Source organism: Sinocyclocheilus grahami, unplaced genomic scaffold, assembly GCF_001515645.1.
Source record: "Sinocyclocheilus grahami isolate Dianchi unplaced genomic scaffold, SAMN03320097.WGS_v1.1 scaffold27.1, whole genome shotgun sequence".
NCBI classification, from domain to species: Eukaryota; Metazoa; Chordata; class Actinopteri; order Cypriniformes; family Cyprinidae; genus Sinocyclocheilus; species Sinocyclocheilus grahami.
In genome coordinates this window covers 111,821-129,676 of record NW_015505206.1, presented here as the reverse complement: position 1 = coordinate 129,676, position 17,856 = coordinate 111,821, and the positions used below count along the sequence as shown (strand labels likewise).

The 17,856-nt window shown below is 37.8% G+C and overlaps 2 protein-coding genes across 3 annotated transcripts; one reads left to right on the top strand and one right to left on the bottom strand.

The window, feature by feature from the left end:
• Positions 1-873: 873 nt before the first annotated feature.
• Positions 874-7,738, top strand: tmub2 (transmembrane and ubiquitin-like domain containing 2). Of its 2 annotated transcripts, none has more exons than XM_016252522.1 (3): positions 874-999; positions 2,233-2,763; positions 6,042-7,738. In XM_016252522.1, exons 2-3 carry the CDS (start codon positions 2,249-2,251, stop codon positions 6,427-6,429), a joined length of 903 nt encoding a protein of 300 aa, XP_016108008.1. In that variant the 5' UTR covers positions 874-999; positions 2,233-2,248; the 3' UTR covers positions 6,430-7,738. The 2 variants fall into 2 exon arrangements, with proteins under 2 accessions (XP_016108008.1, XP_016108004.1); XM_016252518.1 differs by having other exon boundaries at positions 874-1,009.
• atxn7l3a (ataxin 7 like 3a) lies at positions 7,255-16,671 on the bottom strand. The gene is made up of 12 exons (XM_016252508.1): positions 16,413-16,671; positions 15,654-15,764; positions 15,255-15,387; positions 14,987-15,158; positions 14,596-14,693; positions 14,460-14,482; positions 14,310-14,355; positions 14,151-14,188; positions 13,965-14,033; positions 12,896-12,939; positions 9,134-9,270; positions 7,255-9,057 (listed from the first exon to the last, which is right to left on the bottom strand). The coding sequence occupies exons 2-12, from the start codon at positions 15,702-15,704 to the stop codon at positions 8,825-8,827; spliced, it is 1,044 nt and encodes a 347-aa protein (XP_016107994.1). The 5' UTR covers positions 15,705-15,764; positions 16,413-16,671; the 3' UTR covers positions 7,255-8,824.
• Between the last annotated feature and the right edge of the window lie 1,185 nt (positions 16,672-17,856).

Below are 17,856 nucleotides of genomic sequence, written 5' to 3'. Positions count from 1 at the left end.
ATAACTACAAACAAACAAAAACGTTTATTTTCATTTTTTAATTGATGTTTAGTTTTATACATTTTGTACATTCAATGTTTTATTATTATTATTATTATTAATTTATTTAATTATTTAAGACTGAAGAGAGAAAGTGAGCATTCAGATCCTGTCAGTCAGTCCACAGCTCAGCAGAGACATATTAAACAAGTAAACAAGAGCTGAAGTGTCTAAAATAAATGTGCACAGTTCAGCTGAATGATGAAGTTTACTATGACTGTATGCTTTGCACAATAAGAGGGAAAGTGAGCATTCAGATCCTGTCAGTCAGTCCACAGCTCAGCAGAGACATGCGTTTGAATTAAACAAGAGCTGAAGTGTCTAAAATAAATGTGCACAGTTCAGCTGAATGATGAAGTTTACTATGACTGTATGCTTTGCACAATATAACAAACTGTACACTGAAACAAAATAACCAGAACATGAACAATAACCGATAGAGCTCGTGGTTTATCTGTCAATCAGATGCGCTCTCGGCCACTGATCTATGCTCGTGACTTTTTCATTTATAACTATCATTGGCTGATAGAAATGTTTTTTAAAAATAGTATTTTATAGACTCTCGATTACGTCGTGATCTATTCTGTCGTGCAGCGCTCAAAATTGTGGACAAGCTAGTTCCACCGTAAAATAACCTCTGAATCGTTTTTTTTTTTAACTGGTTCATTAAAACTTATCTATCCGAATCAGGAAACCAATCAGACTTCTAATCTAGGCTCTGAATGAGGAGTCGATTCCCCATTGATGGAATCGATTCCAACCTTTGGAATCGACTCTCAATTCCCAACGCCTCGGAATCGAGGAATCGAATCTTTTAGGAATCGATTCCCAGCCCTAGCGTCAGCTGTATGCGTGCGCGTGCGCGTGAGGTTGTACGGGTGTTTATTTATTTCTGAGCCAAGCGTTTCGTCTTTCAACTGGTGTAGGGATTAAAACAGCGTCGATTCAGAATGATCTGAAGTAAGAGAAGGTAAATGTGCTGTAATGTCTGTTTAAAGAACATGTGTTCTGTTAAAACTTGCGAATCAAGATCGTTATGCATCGCCGCTACATGATTAGCTGCCTTCCCTTGCAGACAGACTAAACAAAGCAGATACTTTTCATTAAATGTATTTTTTCTGTTCGGTATTTCGTCTCATTTGTGTTTTGTATCGACTGTAGATCATTCTAGGCCCTGTGGGTGACATTAAATGTGTAACGATGAAGGTTTGTTCAAGATTTCAAGGCTTTAGCGGAAATCGCTAGCGAACATCTAAATGTACAAACTGTCTGGTAATAGTGTATTATTAATGAACTAATATAAAACTTAACAGAGGAGAATTATAGTTTTAATGCAAGAAATGTATGTCACTCAGTACTTAATGTCATGGGCTTATTGCCTAATGCAGCCTAGAAGTGTCACTTTGTGTTAGGTAACAAGAGTTGGCTGCGGGTCTTTACACTCTTAACGATCCATACAACACACTGATGCTTTGCTAGATGATCCAGCCAGACAGTTAATGCCTTCTAACAGTCTAACCCATAATTAAAGTCCAACAACATCCAATGACAACAATGACCTATTATAAATACCAGATTCAAGCAGGTCACTAAGATTGAGATGACTTCTGAGCTTGATTTGCTTTTTAATGCACTTTTCTGGTCTTATTATGAAAGACTTGAGTAATATCAATAGAACCGTTGAGATACTATGAATAGTTTTTGATATTTTAAATTAGTTTTCATTTTTATATTTTCCATTTTCTTTTGAATTCCAGTTAAAGTTTTAGTAATTTTATTGTGTTGTCATTGATTTTATTAGTTTTTGTTATATGTCTAATAAGTCTGTTTATATATATATATATATATATATAACAAGTAAAATATTCTTATAACAAGAGTATTTTACTTACTCCACTGGGAGATAATTTTACTTATTTTGAGCTAAATGCACTTAATTTAGTTTTCCCCCCTGGAAACAAGACTAAATATATTATGGCAATTAGCTTATCTAGTAAATGCATCTTAATTAGAGAATTTTTAGATATTTTGACTAGAAACAAGACAAATACTAAGTGAAATTGCAAAAATTTGTGATCATTCTGAATGTATTTTAAAACCAATTATTGCTTTAATTGGTAATTTGTCACATGCTGGAAGTAAAAAGGGTTGTGAACATGGTTGATGTGATCTTTCTTTTTCTTGTCTGAGCAGGTCGAGAGGGGCTGGGATGGCGGTGTGTGCTCTAACTGTGCTTGACGGGCTCGGCGAGGAGGCCACGGCTTTGGGCGGTGTGGTCGTCCTGTTCCTGGCTGTGGTCCTTGCCTGGCTGTCTACCCACGTGGCCGACCGCGGAGATCACATTCTGGGGACCATTCTCACCGTGGGCGCCCACGCCTCCCTCATCGGCCTCGGGGGTCACGACAGCTACGCCAACCCCCCACCCAGCTCAGAGCCCAGCGAGCAGCAGGACGAAGAGCCCGTGGAGGAGGAGAAGCAGGAAGAGGGAGAGGCCCGGCCGGATGGGCGAGAGGATGTGCCTGGAGAGGAGCTGCTGGATATTCAGGGTGGGAGAAAGAAAGTGAGCTATGTTCAGGGTGATGAAAGAGAAGAGGGGAAGGAGGAAGGGACGGAAGAGGAGGCAGAGGATGAGGCCGCCAGTATCACTGTGAGACTGAAGTTCCTGAATGACACGGAGGAGCTGGCACTACTCAGACCACAGGACACCGTTGGACTGCTGAAGAGGTGAGAGAAACACACACAAGGCAGGCAGTGAAAAAAATAAAATTAACTCTTCTATATGAATTGGAGAAATCAAAAAAGCCTTTCTTTAAAGTCTGATTTGAATTTAAGTTTGTGTTTAATCTTTAAACATAGGGGAATTATTATATAGTATAATAAAATTATAATAAATAAAGTCAGTTCCAAGTACTAAGTCAGTGTCATCAGTCTGACTTTTAGGATTCAAATTTGACCAATCCTCGTTTTTATGTAACTGTGAAAAAAAAGTTGTGATCAGTCTTAAAAAAAATTAGATGACTAACCTTAAATCAGAATCAGAATCAGAATGAGCTTTATTGTCAGGTATGTTTACACATACGAGGAATTTGTTTTAGTGACAGAAGCTCCACAGAGCAACAGAATGACAGTGACAAGACAAGACACAGATAACGAAAGGAATAATATACAAATTAGACAATTTTGTATGTACAGCTATGTTATGTGCAAAATTGAAATGTAAATACAGGTGCATCTCAATAAATTAGAATGTCGTGGAAAAGTTCATTTATTTCAGTAATTCAACTCAAATTGTGAAACTCGTGTATTAAGTTCAATGCACACAGACTGAAGTAGTTTAAGTCTTTGGTTCTTTTAATTGTGATGATTTTGGCTCACATTTAACAAAAACCCACCAATTCACTATCTCAACAAATTAGAATATGGTGACATGCCAATCAGCTAATCAACTCAAAACACCTGCAAAGGTTTCCTGAGCCTTCAAAATGGTCTCTCAGTTTGGTTCACTAGGCTACACAATCATGGGGAAGACTGCTGATCTGACAGTTGTCCAGAAGACAATCATTGACACCCTTCACAAGGATGGTAAGCCACAAACATTCATTGCCAAAGAAGCTGACTGTTCACAGAGTGCTGTATCCAAGCATGTTAACAGAAAGTTGAGTGGAAGGAAAAAGTGTGGAAGAAAAAGATGCACAACCAACCGAGAGAACCGCAGCCTTATGAGGATTGTCAAGCAAAATCGATTCAAGAATTTAAGTGAACATCACAAGGAATGGTCTGGGGTCAAGGCATCAAGAGCCACCACACACAGACATGTGAAGGAATTTGGCTACAGTTGTCGTATTCCTCTTGTTAAGCCACTCCTGAACCACAGACAACGTCAGAGGCGTCTTACCTGGGCTAAGGAGAAGAAGAACTGGACTGTTGCCCAGTGGTCCAAAGTCCTCTTTTCAGATGAGAGCAAGTTTTGTATTTCATTTGGAAACCAAGGTCCTAGAGTCTGGAGGAAGGGTGGAGAAGCTCATAGCCCAAGTTGCTTGAAGTCCAGTGTTAAGTTTCCACAGTCTGTGATGATTTGGGGTGCAATGTCATCTGCTGGTGTTGGTCCATTGTGTTTTTCTAAAACCATGTCACTGCACCCGTTAACCAAGAAATTTTGGAGCACTTCATGCTTCCTTCTGCTGACCAGCTTTTTGAAGATGCTGGTTTCATTTTCCAGCAGGATTTGGCACCTGCCCACACTGCCAAAAGCACCAAAAGTTGGTTAAATGACCATGGTGTTGGTGTGCTTGACTGGCCAGCAAACTCACCAGACCTGAACCCCATAGAGAATCTATGAACCCCATAGAGAATCGATGGGGTATTGTCAAAAGAAAATGAGAAACAAGAGACCAAAAAATGCAGATGAGCTGAAGGCCACTGTCAAAGAAACCTGGGCTTCCATACCACCTCAGCAGTGCCACAAACTGATCACCTCCATGCCACGCCGAATTGAGGCAGTAATTAAAGCAAAAGGAGCCCCTACCAAGTATTGAGTACATGTACAGTAAATGAACATACTTTCCAGAAGGCCAACAATTCACTAAAAATGTTTTTTTATTGGTCTTATGAAGTATTCTAATTAGTTGAGATAGTGAATTGGTGGGTTTTTGTTAAATGTGAGCCAAAATCATCACAATTAAAAGAACCAAAGACTTAAACTACTTCAGTCTGTGCGCATTGAATTTATTTAATACACGAGTTTCACAATTTGAGTTGAATTCCTGAAATAAATGAACTTTTCCACGACATTCTAATTTATTGAGATGCACCTGTAAGTATGTGACTAGTACTAAGACTAGTCTAAGTGGTAACACTTTAGTATAGGGACCAATTCTCACTATTAACTAGTTGCTTATTATCATGCCTATTATTAACACATTGGCTGTTTATTAGCACTTATAAAGCACATATTCTGCATGACCATATTCTACATCCCTCATTCTACCCAGTACCTAAATGTAACAACTACCTTATTAACTATTCAAGTTTGAGACAAAATGGTAAATGGACCTTAAAGTGTGACCGTCTAAGCAGTTTATGCAGCCGACCACAGATCTAGGACTGTGAAAAAAAAAATCAAATGACTAAAAGTACTTTTTCAGCCATATTGTATTCAGTATATACCTTGATTTTTACGTTTCTTCTAAAATTACATGAAAGGGTATTTTTAGAAGCCATTGTTAGTGACTGGATTTTATTTATTTGACAAATAAAGTCAGTAGGTTTTTATAAAATGTATTTGAAATAAGTCTCTTGTGCTCACCAAGGAATAGACAAGTACAGTAAAATAGTTATATTTTAAATTTGTCCACTGCTAAATATATTCCTGTGATGCAAAGCTGAATTTCCAGCATCATTACTCCAGTCTTCAGTGTCACATGATCTTTCAGAAATCATTCTAATGTGCTGATTTGATGCTCAACAAACATTTATTATTATCAGTGTTTAAAACAATTGTGCTGCTTAATATTTTGTGGAAACTGTGATATATTTATTTCAAGCTTTGATGAATAGAAAGTTCAAAGAACAGCATTCATTTGTATTTTTTGGAACACTGAAAATGTCTTTACTCTCACTTTTGATCTTACAGACCCCAAACTTTTGAAGAGTAGTTTAAGTTTTACATATATATTTTACAATATTCTTCATTTTATTTTTCCAAATTTTTTATACATTTCTTTATGCATTACATTTCACACACAAAATGTTTTGCCATCCACATGACCACCTCACCCTGACCGAGTCAGCTGCATCAGCATTTTGCTACTGATGTTAAAACCACATCAAAACATTAACGTCTTAATGCAATAACACTTGCAAGTCACAAGACAGGGTGAGACTACAAAACGAAGCAAGAACAAATGCATTAAAAATCCCTCCATTATTCGCTGTGGCTTAATTGCACAAGCAACTCTCTATTGTTTGTTAATGATTTCTCTCTCTCTCCATCTCTCCATCAGTAAATACTTCTCTGGCCGTGAACATCAGATTAAGCTCATCTACCAGGGTCAGCTGTTGCAGGACCCTCAGCGCTCTCTCCTGTCCCTCAACATCACCCACAACAGCGTCCTCCACTGTCACATCTCTCAAGCCCAGGCGCTGCGTGAGGCGGCCACAGAGGAGAACCCTCGAGCCGGGAGGGGCTCCATACTCAGCGGGGGGCTGCGCTCGGCCGGCGTGGCTCTCAGCACAGGAAGCCTGGTGATCCCCGTGTTCGTGGTGCTGCTCGCCGTCGTCTGGTACTTCCGAATCAACTACCGCCAGCTGTTCACTGCCCCGGCCACCATCTCTTTGATTGGGGTCACGGTCTTCTTCAGCTTCCTCATCTTCGGCATGCACAGTCGATGAGAAGATGGATGAAGAGAGGAATGATGCCAGTATTAGGGAAACGATAGGACGTGAAAATAATCAATCAGTGGTAGCCGAGAAAGTTCTCAGGGAGCCCTCGAGGGTTCTGGTGCCATTTAGAGGTCTGAAGTCGAGTGTGCGGTGAGATGTGTGCTAGTGCTTTCAGCTTCATTTATGAGCAGGACAAAGTAACACTGCTATATAATTTAGCTTCTTAAAAAAAATAGCTTTATAATTATTTAATCTCTGCGTAGCTTCTATGTGTAAAGTGAAGTCAGGATCCCACGCCTGACTGGGCTTTTCATTTAGAGGAATCGCAATTTGTGTCGACTGATTGGTTTTTATCAATTATGTGTCTCTTCTTCACTGGTAATAGCACCACTATCGTCTGTAGTAGCAACAAATGTCATATGTTCAGATCTCAGTACACAAATAACAGATGTGATGTGCTAGTTATTTTGAGACATCAGTTTACTCGAACTCGTTTTTGATGTTTGTGATTGAAGGATTTTTTTGTTTCTTTTGCCAGTGTCACTGAAATCTGTATTTATTTCACACTTATTTCTACATAACAGTCTGGTTTCGCATGTCTGTTGCTAGTTACAGCTCATAGTTATCATTTAGGACATAAGAGTTTTATACATGAAGATTTTCCATGCAAACACACTGTAGAAAACTCACTGCATTTCATGTGTGACACCGATAACAAAGCAAATAATTTTTTCTCCTGTGTAAAATCTGTATATAAGCAATGTATTTACTGTAGATAAATCAAAAGGGGCATAGAGGAACCTTAAAGCTCTCTGACAAGTTTGATGGTTCTTGTATGAATGGGTCACTTTTGTCAGCAAAATCTGCATATGTTTTAGGGGAAAACTAGTCTACCTTCTCATTCGCGCTATAACAGACAACTAGCACCTCTTTAATTAAAATGCATTTTGGTTTTGCGTTGCAGTAATTCTGAATAAAATTGCTCATCTTTTAATTTTTTTTTGTTCTTATCCACACACACACACAATAAACATATATATATTGGAGCCAGTAACGTCCACTCTATGGAAAAAGTCATACATGCTTGGAAATTGGAATTAAATGAGGTTGAATAAATCATGACAATTTTTGGGTGAACTGTCCTTTTAAGAGTAGTTTACGAATGAGTGTGAGAACTGAGTGAGAAAAATTTATTTAGTGTTACAGAGCTACTACAGTTCATTGAGAGCCAGAGCAATAACTGAGCATCACACAAGAAACATCCACCCACAGCAATGGTATATCCTAAGTTGTACTATGTTTTTGCTTTTTTTCTCCATCATGCAGACATTTCAATTCACACTCAGAGAAACTCTCAGGTCATTTAAACTTCAAGCAACAAAATTCACAAACCACAGCTCAATGACAAAAATAAAATTTTACTGAAAAAAAATAAGGTGCCTATAAGGGCTGGATTTTATCCATTTAAGTGCATCTTCAATTGATATTTGCATTTCTGTTTTTTTTTTTTATTTAACCAACCATATTTTATACAAAACAAGCTGACAGCTAACATAGTAAGTGCTCTAAATCTCATCGAACTCTTCAGCCATTTAAACATTGTAATCAGAGAAAATGCATATGTTACAGATCAAGGAGTCAAAAAGCCATGATTATAAAAAAACAAAAACATTGACACTAAACTAAATAAATAAGAGTATCGGACAAGAAATATTAGCCATGACTACAAACAAGAATATTAACTTCAAAAGAGACAAAAGATTGTGTATCCACAGATTTGGCAGAAAGCTGTCGGTAGCACTATGTAAGTCCATTATTTAGCAGAGAGTATGCGTAGTAGCTTCGCTTGCAGAAAGCAGCTGAGAAGAGATCAACAGGTTGCAGTAACATTAGCAAGACGATATGAAAGTTACCCTTTAAAACCAGTAGAGGAAATTGCACAGATTAACCTACAGTAAAACAAGAGCCACCAGGGAACAAAATATTTGCAACATCCCATTCACATTCATACAATCTCCAACATTCACCATGAACACCATGTCACATTTTCATGAGTCACTGTAAACCAAATCTCATGTATACACACACAAGAGTATGCAATAACACAATGACAGTGAGCTGCATAGTAAAATAAAAACAAATGCTTGCTCCAGCTCACATCCACATACAAAAAAACATTTAATCACAAAAACGCTCACTTTTCAATGTGCAACACTGTGCCGTAACAAATGTACTCTCTTGTGCCCCAGATACAAATGTCTGAAATGGTCCCCAGATATTTTCTCTCTTACACACATTCAACAGAGAGTTTGTCTCATCTCGTTCATAAACCTTGAAATGGTGGAAACCAGAGATCACATAAGAACTCAAGTCATGATCACAAACTCTGTGTGTTGCATGTTCCTCAGTTCAGGTCATCGTAGATGCTAGGAGCTGGGGGAATTGGCAGTTTTGGTCGCTTTTTCCGAATGGACAGGCCCAGTGCATTCTGGGCGTTACTGCTCCCGCTCCCGCCGCCTACTACTCTCTCTCGTTCCTGCCCTTTGTCCCGCTCTCCTCCACCTCCAGTGGTAGTCAGAGTCAGTGTACTGGGCTTGTTCTTTTTCTTAGGTCTCTTAGATTCAGAGTTATTGATGCCTGAGAACGAGACGGCGAATAAGTGGAAAAGAAACAGAGAGCGTGTCGTTTTTAAAAGCGTTCATGAAAAACTCACTGGCTTTTGAAGATGCCGAATCTGATGGTGAGATATCAGAGGAGCCGTCCCACTGGAGGCGAGACATGATTAGCTGGCCATCGGGGGCATCATAGCCGTCGTTTTCCAGCATTGTTTCAGAGTCAGGTAGCATCGACCTATCAAACAGGAAGCAAGATATGACTACATGCTGAATAAGCACACATTTAACAAGAACCTCAGTTTAAAGAAACAATCAACAGATTTGAAACAAAAGAGATATTTGCAGATGAGCTGCCACAGTTTCTTCCGTCACCCTTTATTTTACAGGTTAATATGGCACATTTAATTTTCAACAAGCATTATTAAAATCGTGAAGCTATAGAACTTGTTTTTTTTTTTGTTTTTTTTACTTGCTCTGGATAACAGCATCTACGAAGTGCCTTAAATGTAAATGAATCTACAAAAGCTTGAAAAAAACGATAGTGTTAATTATGGAAATATTATGTTGAGTTAATAAATGAAAAGGACTAGAACAATTGGGATTCTTCATGAAAAAAGAAAAAGCATGAGCAAATCATAATTTAAACTGAACAAAACTATCACTAGTAACACTGTGAAATAAGGTTTGTTAAAGGGGTGGTTCACTGGTTTTTTCTAGGCTTGATAGTGTTTATGGGGTGCAGTCTAACATGTGCAAATGCTTCGGTTTTTTAAAAAAATATCAAAAAGATAATTTCCTGCTTTTATGAAGCCCCTCCCTCAGAAATAGGCGATGGGCTCTGATTGGTTAGTTAGCCCAGTGTGTTGTGATTGGCTAAACCGCCTCTAGTGCGAGTCTAAGCATCCCGACCCTCACCTCAGCGGCATGAGCTCCGGTTGTATTGTAAACAACGGCGTCGTTAATATCGCTTATCAGTTTGAGCTCGATTGAGAAGCAGATGATATTATTGAAGAGGATCATGCAGAACGTGTGCAAGCACGGCTTTTAATGGTAGGTCCATGTTTTTTGTTGTCTCATACTTTTAGATAAGCTGTTATTTGTAAATGTTACTGCTTATGTTTGCTTTTAATATATGGTTTTATCCTGATTAAAGCTTTAATACAGTACGACAACTGCACGCGTGTCCATGTTCAACGCTTCTCATAGCTATGTGAAAATAAGTGTAAAAAATGGAACAGTTCATTGTTGGAGCTGAGCTGAATGAGAGAGAGAGAGAGAGAAGCAGAGCGTGTGCAGAGCAGGGGGATGCGAGGAACAGTATTAAGAACCGCTGTTTTAGAACATTGATTTTGAAACTTGTAAATCCATTAGAATCGTTAGAAGACAGAATCGCGATTCATATGAATAGATTTTTACATGCACCTCTAGTTTTCTCTTCCTCTTCTCTAAAGCAGTGGAGCATGGCCTCGCCCCCTTTGCTGCCTTTTCCCAAGGGCGGGGTTTATCTGGGTTTGTTACGTCACGAACCCGGGAAGTAACTCGTTGTAGTCCCTACCAGCCATTTTTGTAGGCATTAAACTGCCAGAATTTTAAAAGACAATATCTCCGTTTGCATTGAACTTTCAGCTTCGTAAATTTGCACATATTGTTTATGCTCAAACAGCAACATTACACACTACTATTAAAAAAAGTGAAATCGCAATGAACCACCCCTTTAACATTACTTAATGTATTAGCTAACATGAACTAACAATGCACAAAACATTCACAATACATTTATTAACTTTTGTTAATAATAGTTCATAAAAATACAGTTGTTCATTGTTTGTTCATGTTTGGCCTGGAATACATTATATGACTTGTGTGATCTGAACAGATTTTATAGCACTAAACATTTGCCAACATATAAATGGTTACAGAGAAAAACCGGGCATCATCCCCTTAAAGGGATAGTTCACCCAAAAATAAAAATTCTGTCATTAATTACTCACCTCTATGTCGTTCCAAACCCATAAGACCTCCGTTCATCTTCAGAACAAAAATTTAGATATTTTTGATGAATTCTGAGAGCTCTCTGACCCTCCCATAGACAGCAATGTAATTGCCCCGATTAAGACTCCGAAGCGTAGCAAGGACATCGGTAAAATAATCCATGTGACATCAGGGGTTCAACCATAATTTTACGAAGCTGCAAGATTACTTTTTGTGTGCAAAGAAAAAAAAAATAACGATTTTATTCAGCAATTCGTCTCCTCCGCATCACCCTGGCGCCATTTTGGAGAGTATCCACTGAACGTAAACAACGTATGCTGTTCTGTGCTGCGCCACGCGGATACGTTTTCTATGTTGTTTACGCTTTGATCTGAACGAAAACAACGTATCCACAGCTGACACAGAACAGCATACGCTGTTTATGTTCAGTGGATACTCTCCAAAATGGCACCAGGGTGATGCGGAGGATTGCAGAATAAATTCGTTATTTTTTTCGCACAAAAAGTAATCTTGTAGCTTCGTAAAATTATGGTTGAACCCCTGATGTCACATGGATTATTGTACCGATGTCCTTGCTACGTTTCTGAGTTTTGATCGGGGTAATTACATTGCTGTCTATGGGAGGGTCAGAGAGCTCTCAGAATTCATCAAAAATATCTTAATTTGTGTTCTGAAGATGAACGGAGGTCTTGCGGGTTTGGAATGACAATGACATTTTTGGGTGAACTAACCCTTTAAATCTGTTAAAGCTTAAAGTCATTCAGAACATCACAAAATCACACAAACAATTCTTGTCGCTTTAAATGGAGAACAGTGTTTTCAAAAATTGGCTCAAGATATTAAACATGTTTGATATCCACCGTCTGGATGGAATCATGAAGCTAAGGCTGCACACAATACACTACGTGATTTTCTGTGAAATCTGTCAGCTTTTGACTGCCCAAAATCTGCAGACTGACTGTGGCTTTCTCCAACTAATGTTGGCTCTTCCAGACTGCAAATTGGGGAAAAAATCTGGGAAAACATTGTGTAGTGTATTCCAGCCTTTAGTTCACAATGCATTAACTACTGTTAACAATAGATGCAAATTTTAACTTCAAATGAATATTAGTAAATGCTGAAATTTACAACAACTAAGGTTAATAAATGCTTGTATTGCTCATTGCTAGTTTGTGAACAAATAAAAGAAAAAGAAAATAAAAATCACAGTGGACTAAGCTGTACACTGACTCCAGATGGTGTGCCACAAGTCTCAATACTAGGACCTATTAGTTTTTCACCTTTATGTTTGGGCAGCTGCTACAAATGAACACAAGCTTGATGAACAGAGGTATATTATGAGAGAGAGAGAGATGAAAGGAGAGGAAAGCGGGTGGGAACACTAATTGTTTTCTGACAGGGAGAGGTCAGGGTTGGGAGAAGGGGTGAAACTCACGCGGACGGCCCAAGGAGGAAGACCCTGACTGCCCTACTCTGTTCGTCCGTGTGCAGTTCAAAAGCTACAAACATTTCAACATCTAAATGTTCCTCAATGCAGGGTTATAAGTAGCTTTAACAGAGTAAAAAAAAATGTTTTGGCCAGGCATAAAATGTGCAAAGCCCTTAAATCTCCTAGACTGGTTTCACAGATGTTTCAGCCTTCAGTAAATTTTTATTCCTCATTATATACGCCTGCTGTGGAAAAAATACTTACTCTTCGCTGGCAGGACAGACGACAAACTTGGTGACTTTCACAGTCAGTAAGGTAATGGAAATAAACTCTAAATGCCAGTGAGTGTACCACAGTGTGCATTTGTAAGAATAAATCACAGATGTTTATTTTTATGGTTTCCTGTTTCCTACAAAACAAATATGGACTGAATTCTTACCGAGTACACATCTTCTTTGTGTGCTCTGATATGACCCCACATTGCTGAGGAAAGAGAAAGCCTGTTAGCAAGAGGTAAACTCCAGTGGATGAGCGATTGCATAATGCCAATAATACTATTTAATGGCAAAACAGCTGAAATGAAACTAAAATGATTAACACTTATTTCACTCATTTACAAAAAAATTCACCAAACATATCTGAAATTTGATCTTGGTAGATTTTATAACAGAAAAAAGAGGGAATACCGCTTCTTATAATGGTCAAAATTATGCTAATAATTGCAGATGTTCAAAATAGTACCCGTCCACTTTATTTGGTCTACTACAGTGAAATCGTTGACATTAATTTACCACTGAATGCATATACGATAATTTGAGGTGGTCATACACAAAAAACACACAAAAAATTATTCTAACACTCCACTACATGCAAGTATTATTTTAGTTGGAAAGATACATATTTTCCTATATAAAGATTTTAATCTACCTGCATTTAAATCTGAAGCATCACTATATGGTAGAAAAAACATCAAGAGTTTGGATAAGTAGAGAAGATAATATTCTGAATTCAATTAAGTTTTGAATTGCATTTTTTGGGTGTTTTTATTCTTACTTTATGATGATAGGACTGTTAAGATTTGACAGGAAGCAAAGTGGGAGAGGGATCGGGAAAGGTCCTCGAGCCGGGATTCAAATTTGTGACGCCCATAGTGCAACACCACTGTATGTCGGTGCACTGAAGATGAATTAAGATTTTCTTTCCACTGTAATTATTAATTAAATTATTTGTTAATTATGAAACTTTTATTTGTGGACGTAATCTAGAATTTTTAGATAATTTACTATTCTTTATTTTTTTTCTTATTTTTATTAGTATTCTTTTTTTTGGTGGGGGGAGGGGGGTATAGATTTATTTTTAGAAGGAAAAAAAGAGAAAAAATGTAATTTATGTTAAACAGTCTATATAATAATAAATTCAATATAATGATTATATAAGAATATAACATACTCTTAATATAATAATATATTCTCTATGTAAGAATATAATAATAATTTATAATAGTTTACCGTAGTCAGTATGGAGCGCAGCTCCTCAGGTCCCAAAGTCTCATAACTGATGCCAGAGCTGTAGTTATACTGCAAGAGTGAATGAGTGAGAGAGTGAAACAACAATCGCCGTAATACTACAGTAACAAATGCAACAGTGAAAGCAAGAACCTGTGTTATACATATTAAAATAATGAATCATCTCACCTTGTATAGGTCTGGATTGATATTACTGCTGAGCTCTCCTGCAGAGCGACAAGACAAAAAAAGACTCACAACACATTCAAGTGAAACCTGCTGTCTGTCATGCACTGCACTACCTTTAAACAACTCCTGAAAGCTAGATTCAGTCAGAATAAAACCCACCGTTCTTGTGCTTCAGGGATTTGGATCTCCTGGGAGAGTTTGGATTCTAAAACACACAGATTTATTTTTAAATATTATTTTCAATTTATTTTAATTTAGAATATTTGGCTTGCATTTTCAACAAGTTCATATCTGATAACAGTTTTATACCTTTTCTGACTTTCTCTTCTTGGCTGTGAAAATAAGAGATTAACTGTTATCATTAATAAAGTGCAACATTTAGAGACAAATAGTGGTGTAGGAAGTAAGAGGAAAAGAGAGAAACAGACAGACTGGATCAGCTCACCTTTCTTTTCTGAACCATAGGACCAGTCATTGTCATTGATATCATCATTGTCTTCCTGATCGCTTTCTGACTTGCTTGTGTTGTTGCTGCTGGCTATTCTGTAGAAAGAGCAGAACAATCAACGCTTTGAAACGTCACTAGAATTTTCCCTCAGGGATCAATAAAATCTCTCTATCTGGCAGAAAGTGCAATCTTTGGAAAATAATAATTGTTAGAAATGTGCCACCCCCAACAAATTTCCCCACCAGTACATGGCAATAGACTAAAAACACTGAAGTAAAACAACAAAGCTCAGACATTAGGATGAGTAAATCATTTTGGTCAACTGTTGCTTTAAGCATTCACTTCACCGAATAATGAGTTAAATGGTGTGAGCTCACAGTCCGCTGACCTGCGGTTGGCTATTCGGCTGCTGTTGCGGCCCATGCCGAGACACTTCTCCAGATGAGGAGCAAAGCGAGAGGCCGCAATACTCCGGCTGCAGTTGGGACACACACACTCCTTATTCTTCCACTGGTTGTACACCTGCCCAAAGATGTCCACACCAGGCTGGTCCACTATTTCTACATCAGAGGGAACATAAAGTAGAGAAACATTGTAAAAGCATGCAACCCAGGCTTTAGAAAAAATGTATGTGTTTATTTTTATGACCGACTCACCGAAATCCTTCATACTTTCTTGGTCCGTTTCGTCCAGGAAGAAATAGCCCTGTTTGACCGCCCTGTGCACCTCAAAGCACAGCCCTAAACAGGCATCTTCCACTAGGTCAGAGTAAACGTCATGAGCCAAGGCCTACAACAAAGGCAGAGAAATTAAATCATATGTGTTAAACTTATCATCATGCATCTTATTTGTCTATGATACAGGCTAGTTATTGGGCCTGGGATAAAAGAGGCCCACCCATAAAAAAAATTATCCCAGACCATGTGAATTCTAGTGATGAGCATGCATAACACAATTCTTTCGTAAACACAACATTTTCAAGAACAATAAAGCAGATATACCGTATACTGTTCTGTATGTTTCAGAAATTAAACTCATTATCTGCAACCCTTTACCTCAAGCTTGGTGTTATCCAGGCCTGACAGAGACATATCCTCCATTTTCATTTGCAACAACTATTGTAGGAGAGCTCTCATTGTCGACAATGCTGAAAGAGGCGGAAAACACTGAAAAACACAAATACAAACAAAGGCACATTACAGCATAGTCATATGTGATAACATAGTATCATCATCCTACTACCTAAAGATAAAAGTATGCTTTTTTTATATATATAAAAAAAGAGATTCAGCATATCAAAATAATTAGTAAACAACTGAAAACAATTTAAACAGCCATTTGTTCGTATTGTGAACTATGTTATAAACTCAATGTTTGTTCTTAAAACTCAAATGCATTTTCTAGGCTATAAGGTCCATTTTCTAACATGCTTGTGATGTTTACAAATTATTTATCATGTTCAGCAAGCGGATACATAACGGAAATACTGTGAACATGGGCGGGAAAAGCAATTATTCAGCAAAACAGCAGTCAAATAATATAAACGATTTCCAGTAAATATTTAAACTTAATAAAACAGTTGAATACACATATACACACTCATTGTAAGCATAGTTGATTCATTGTAAGCATAGTTGACAGGCACGACTGTGGCACTGCCCTGTCTTCTCAATGATATAACTTTCCACACGGGCGGGTTTGGGAAACATTGTTAAAAAAAAACCCGCAGGAAACCGTGTCACAAAGTAGTAACTGACGCCTCGCGCAGAAAAGCATATTTGTTGCGCTCTTGTTTAAATTGTATCTCTACTTACCCAGACTGAACGGCCCGGGTCTTGTCATTCACGGACCCGCTGCTCTCTTGTTCAACGACCACATACAACAAACATCCTCAAAACGAACGTACATATGAAAATAACGAAAATATTATGTTACAAAAATGATTAGATGCCTGGTTGAATAAGTCGTTTGAGTACAGATGATGCTTGGAAATAAAACAACGCTGCCATTTTGGCTCCGGTTAGACATCACTAGCCTATTACCGATCTTAGGTGACACATCGATTGAGCTGCCTTGAATTCGGTCCAATCTCATATACAGTAAACATAACTACATACACATACACACACACACACTCACATTGAGATATGAATTTACCTACACATATAGGCTACATGTGGCGACGCAGTCACATAAATAAAACAATTACGCAAGTATTTAATTGCTAATTATATTTAAATTACGTACACACAAACACAAACACTGTTTAAGAGAAGGTTTATTTGCTCATATTGTAAATTGCAGGGATATAACATCTCTTGCTATAGAAAACGTCCAAATGTTTCAAATCTGTAGTACAAATTTCAATTTTTTTGCCATTTCTACAAATAAACATGGGAAGGGGTAAAAAAACAACAACTAAAACTCACCTAATTAAAAACATGTCCCCAAATGACAAACAAAATAATTTTGGCTATAGCAGAATATTGCTTAGCCAACTGAAAATACAAACACAATAATGTTCACTCATTACAAAGGAGAAAAAAACTAAGAAAAAGAAAGCTATATGTACAAATACCTTACAACAGCACTGAACCCAACCCAAATCTATTTGAAAGTCTCAAAATCCTATAAAATATCAACAAATCTTAAAAGGTCCACTGGGTGTCTTATCCCGGCCCATCATTTAAATCATCTATAACCAAATTATGTTTTTCAAACTGAAAGAACACAACTTTTTGCATGATACAGGCCTTAATTATTTCGGGTGCCTAGAATAAAGGTCACATGTCTGGTACAGCAAATACAGCATCCAGCTCTGTTTTTACAGCAACCCCCCCACACTCAAAATTATACGCTCGTCTTTATATGCAACTTACCAAGGCTCAAAATTTTAGATAGAGGGGAAGATCACTTACAGTGCCCCTATTAAGTTGAGGGCTGCATAAAAATACTGAGTAAAAGGCGGTAGCTCAGCAGAGGAAGCTGGGTTATGGGCTTAACTAAATTTAGTTGCCATATCAGGCCAGGGCTATGAATGAGAGAATATACCAGTCACCCTCAAAACTGCTCATATATACAAACACATAACAAATAACGGTACCCCTCTCTTAAATAAAACATCTCCATTACATTCCTTGAGCTGGTGCATGAAAGACTTGTGAAGTGGTTGACATTATGGGCTAATGAGTGAAATGAAGAAAGAGGAATATTGAAAAGAAAAACACAGGGCTTGTATGCAAGGGATTCCATCATAAG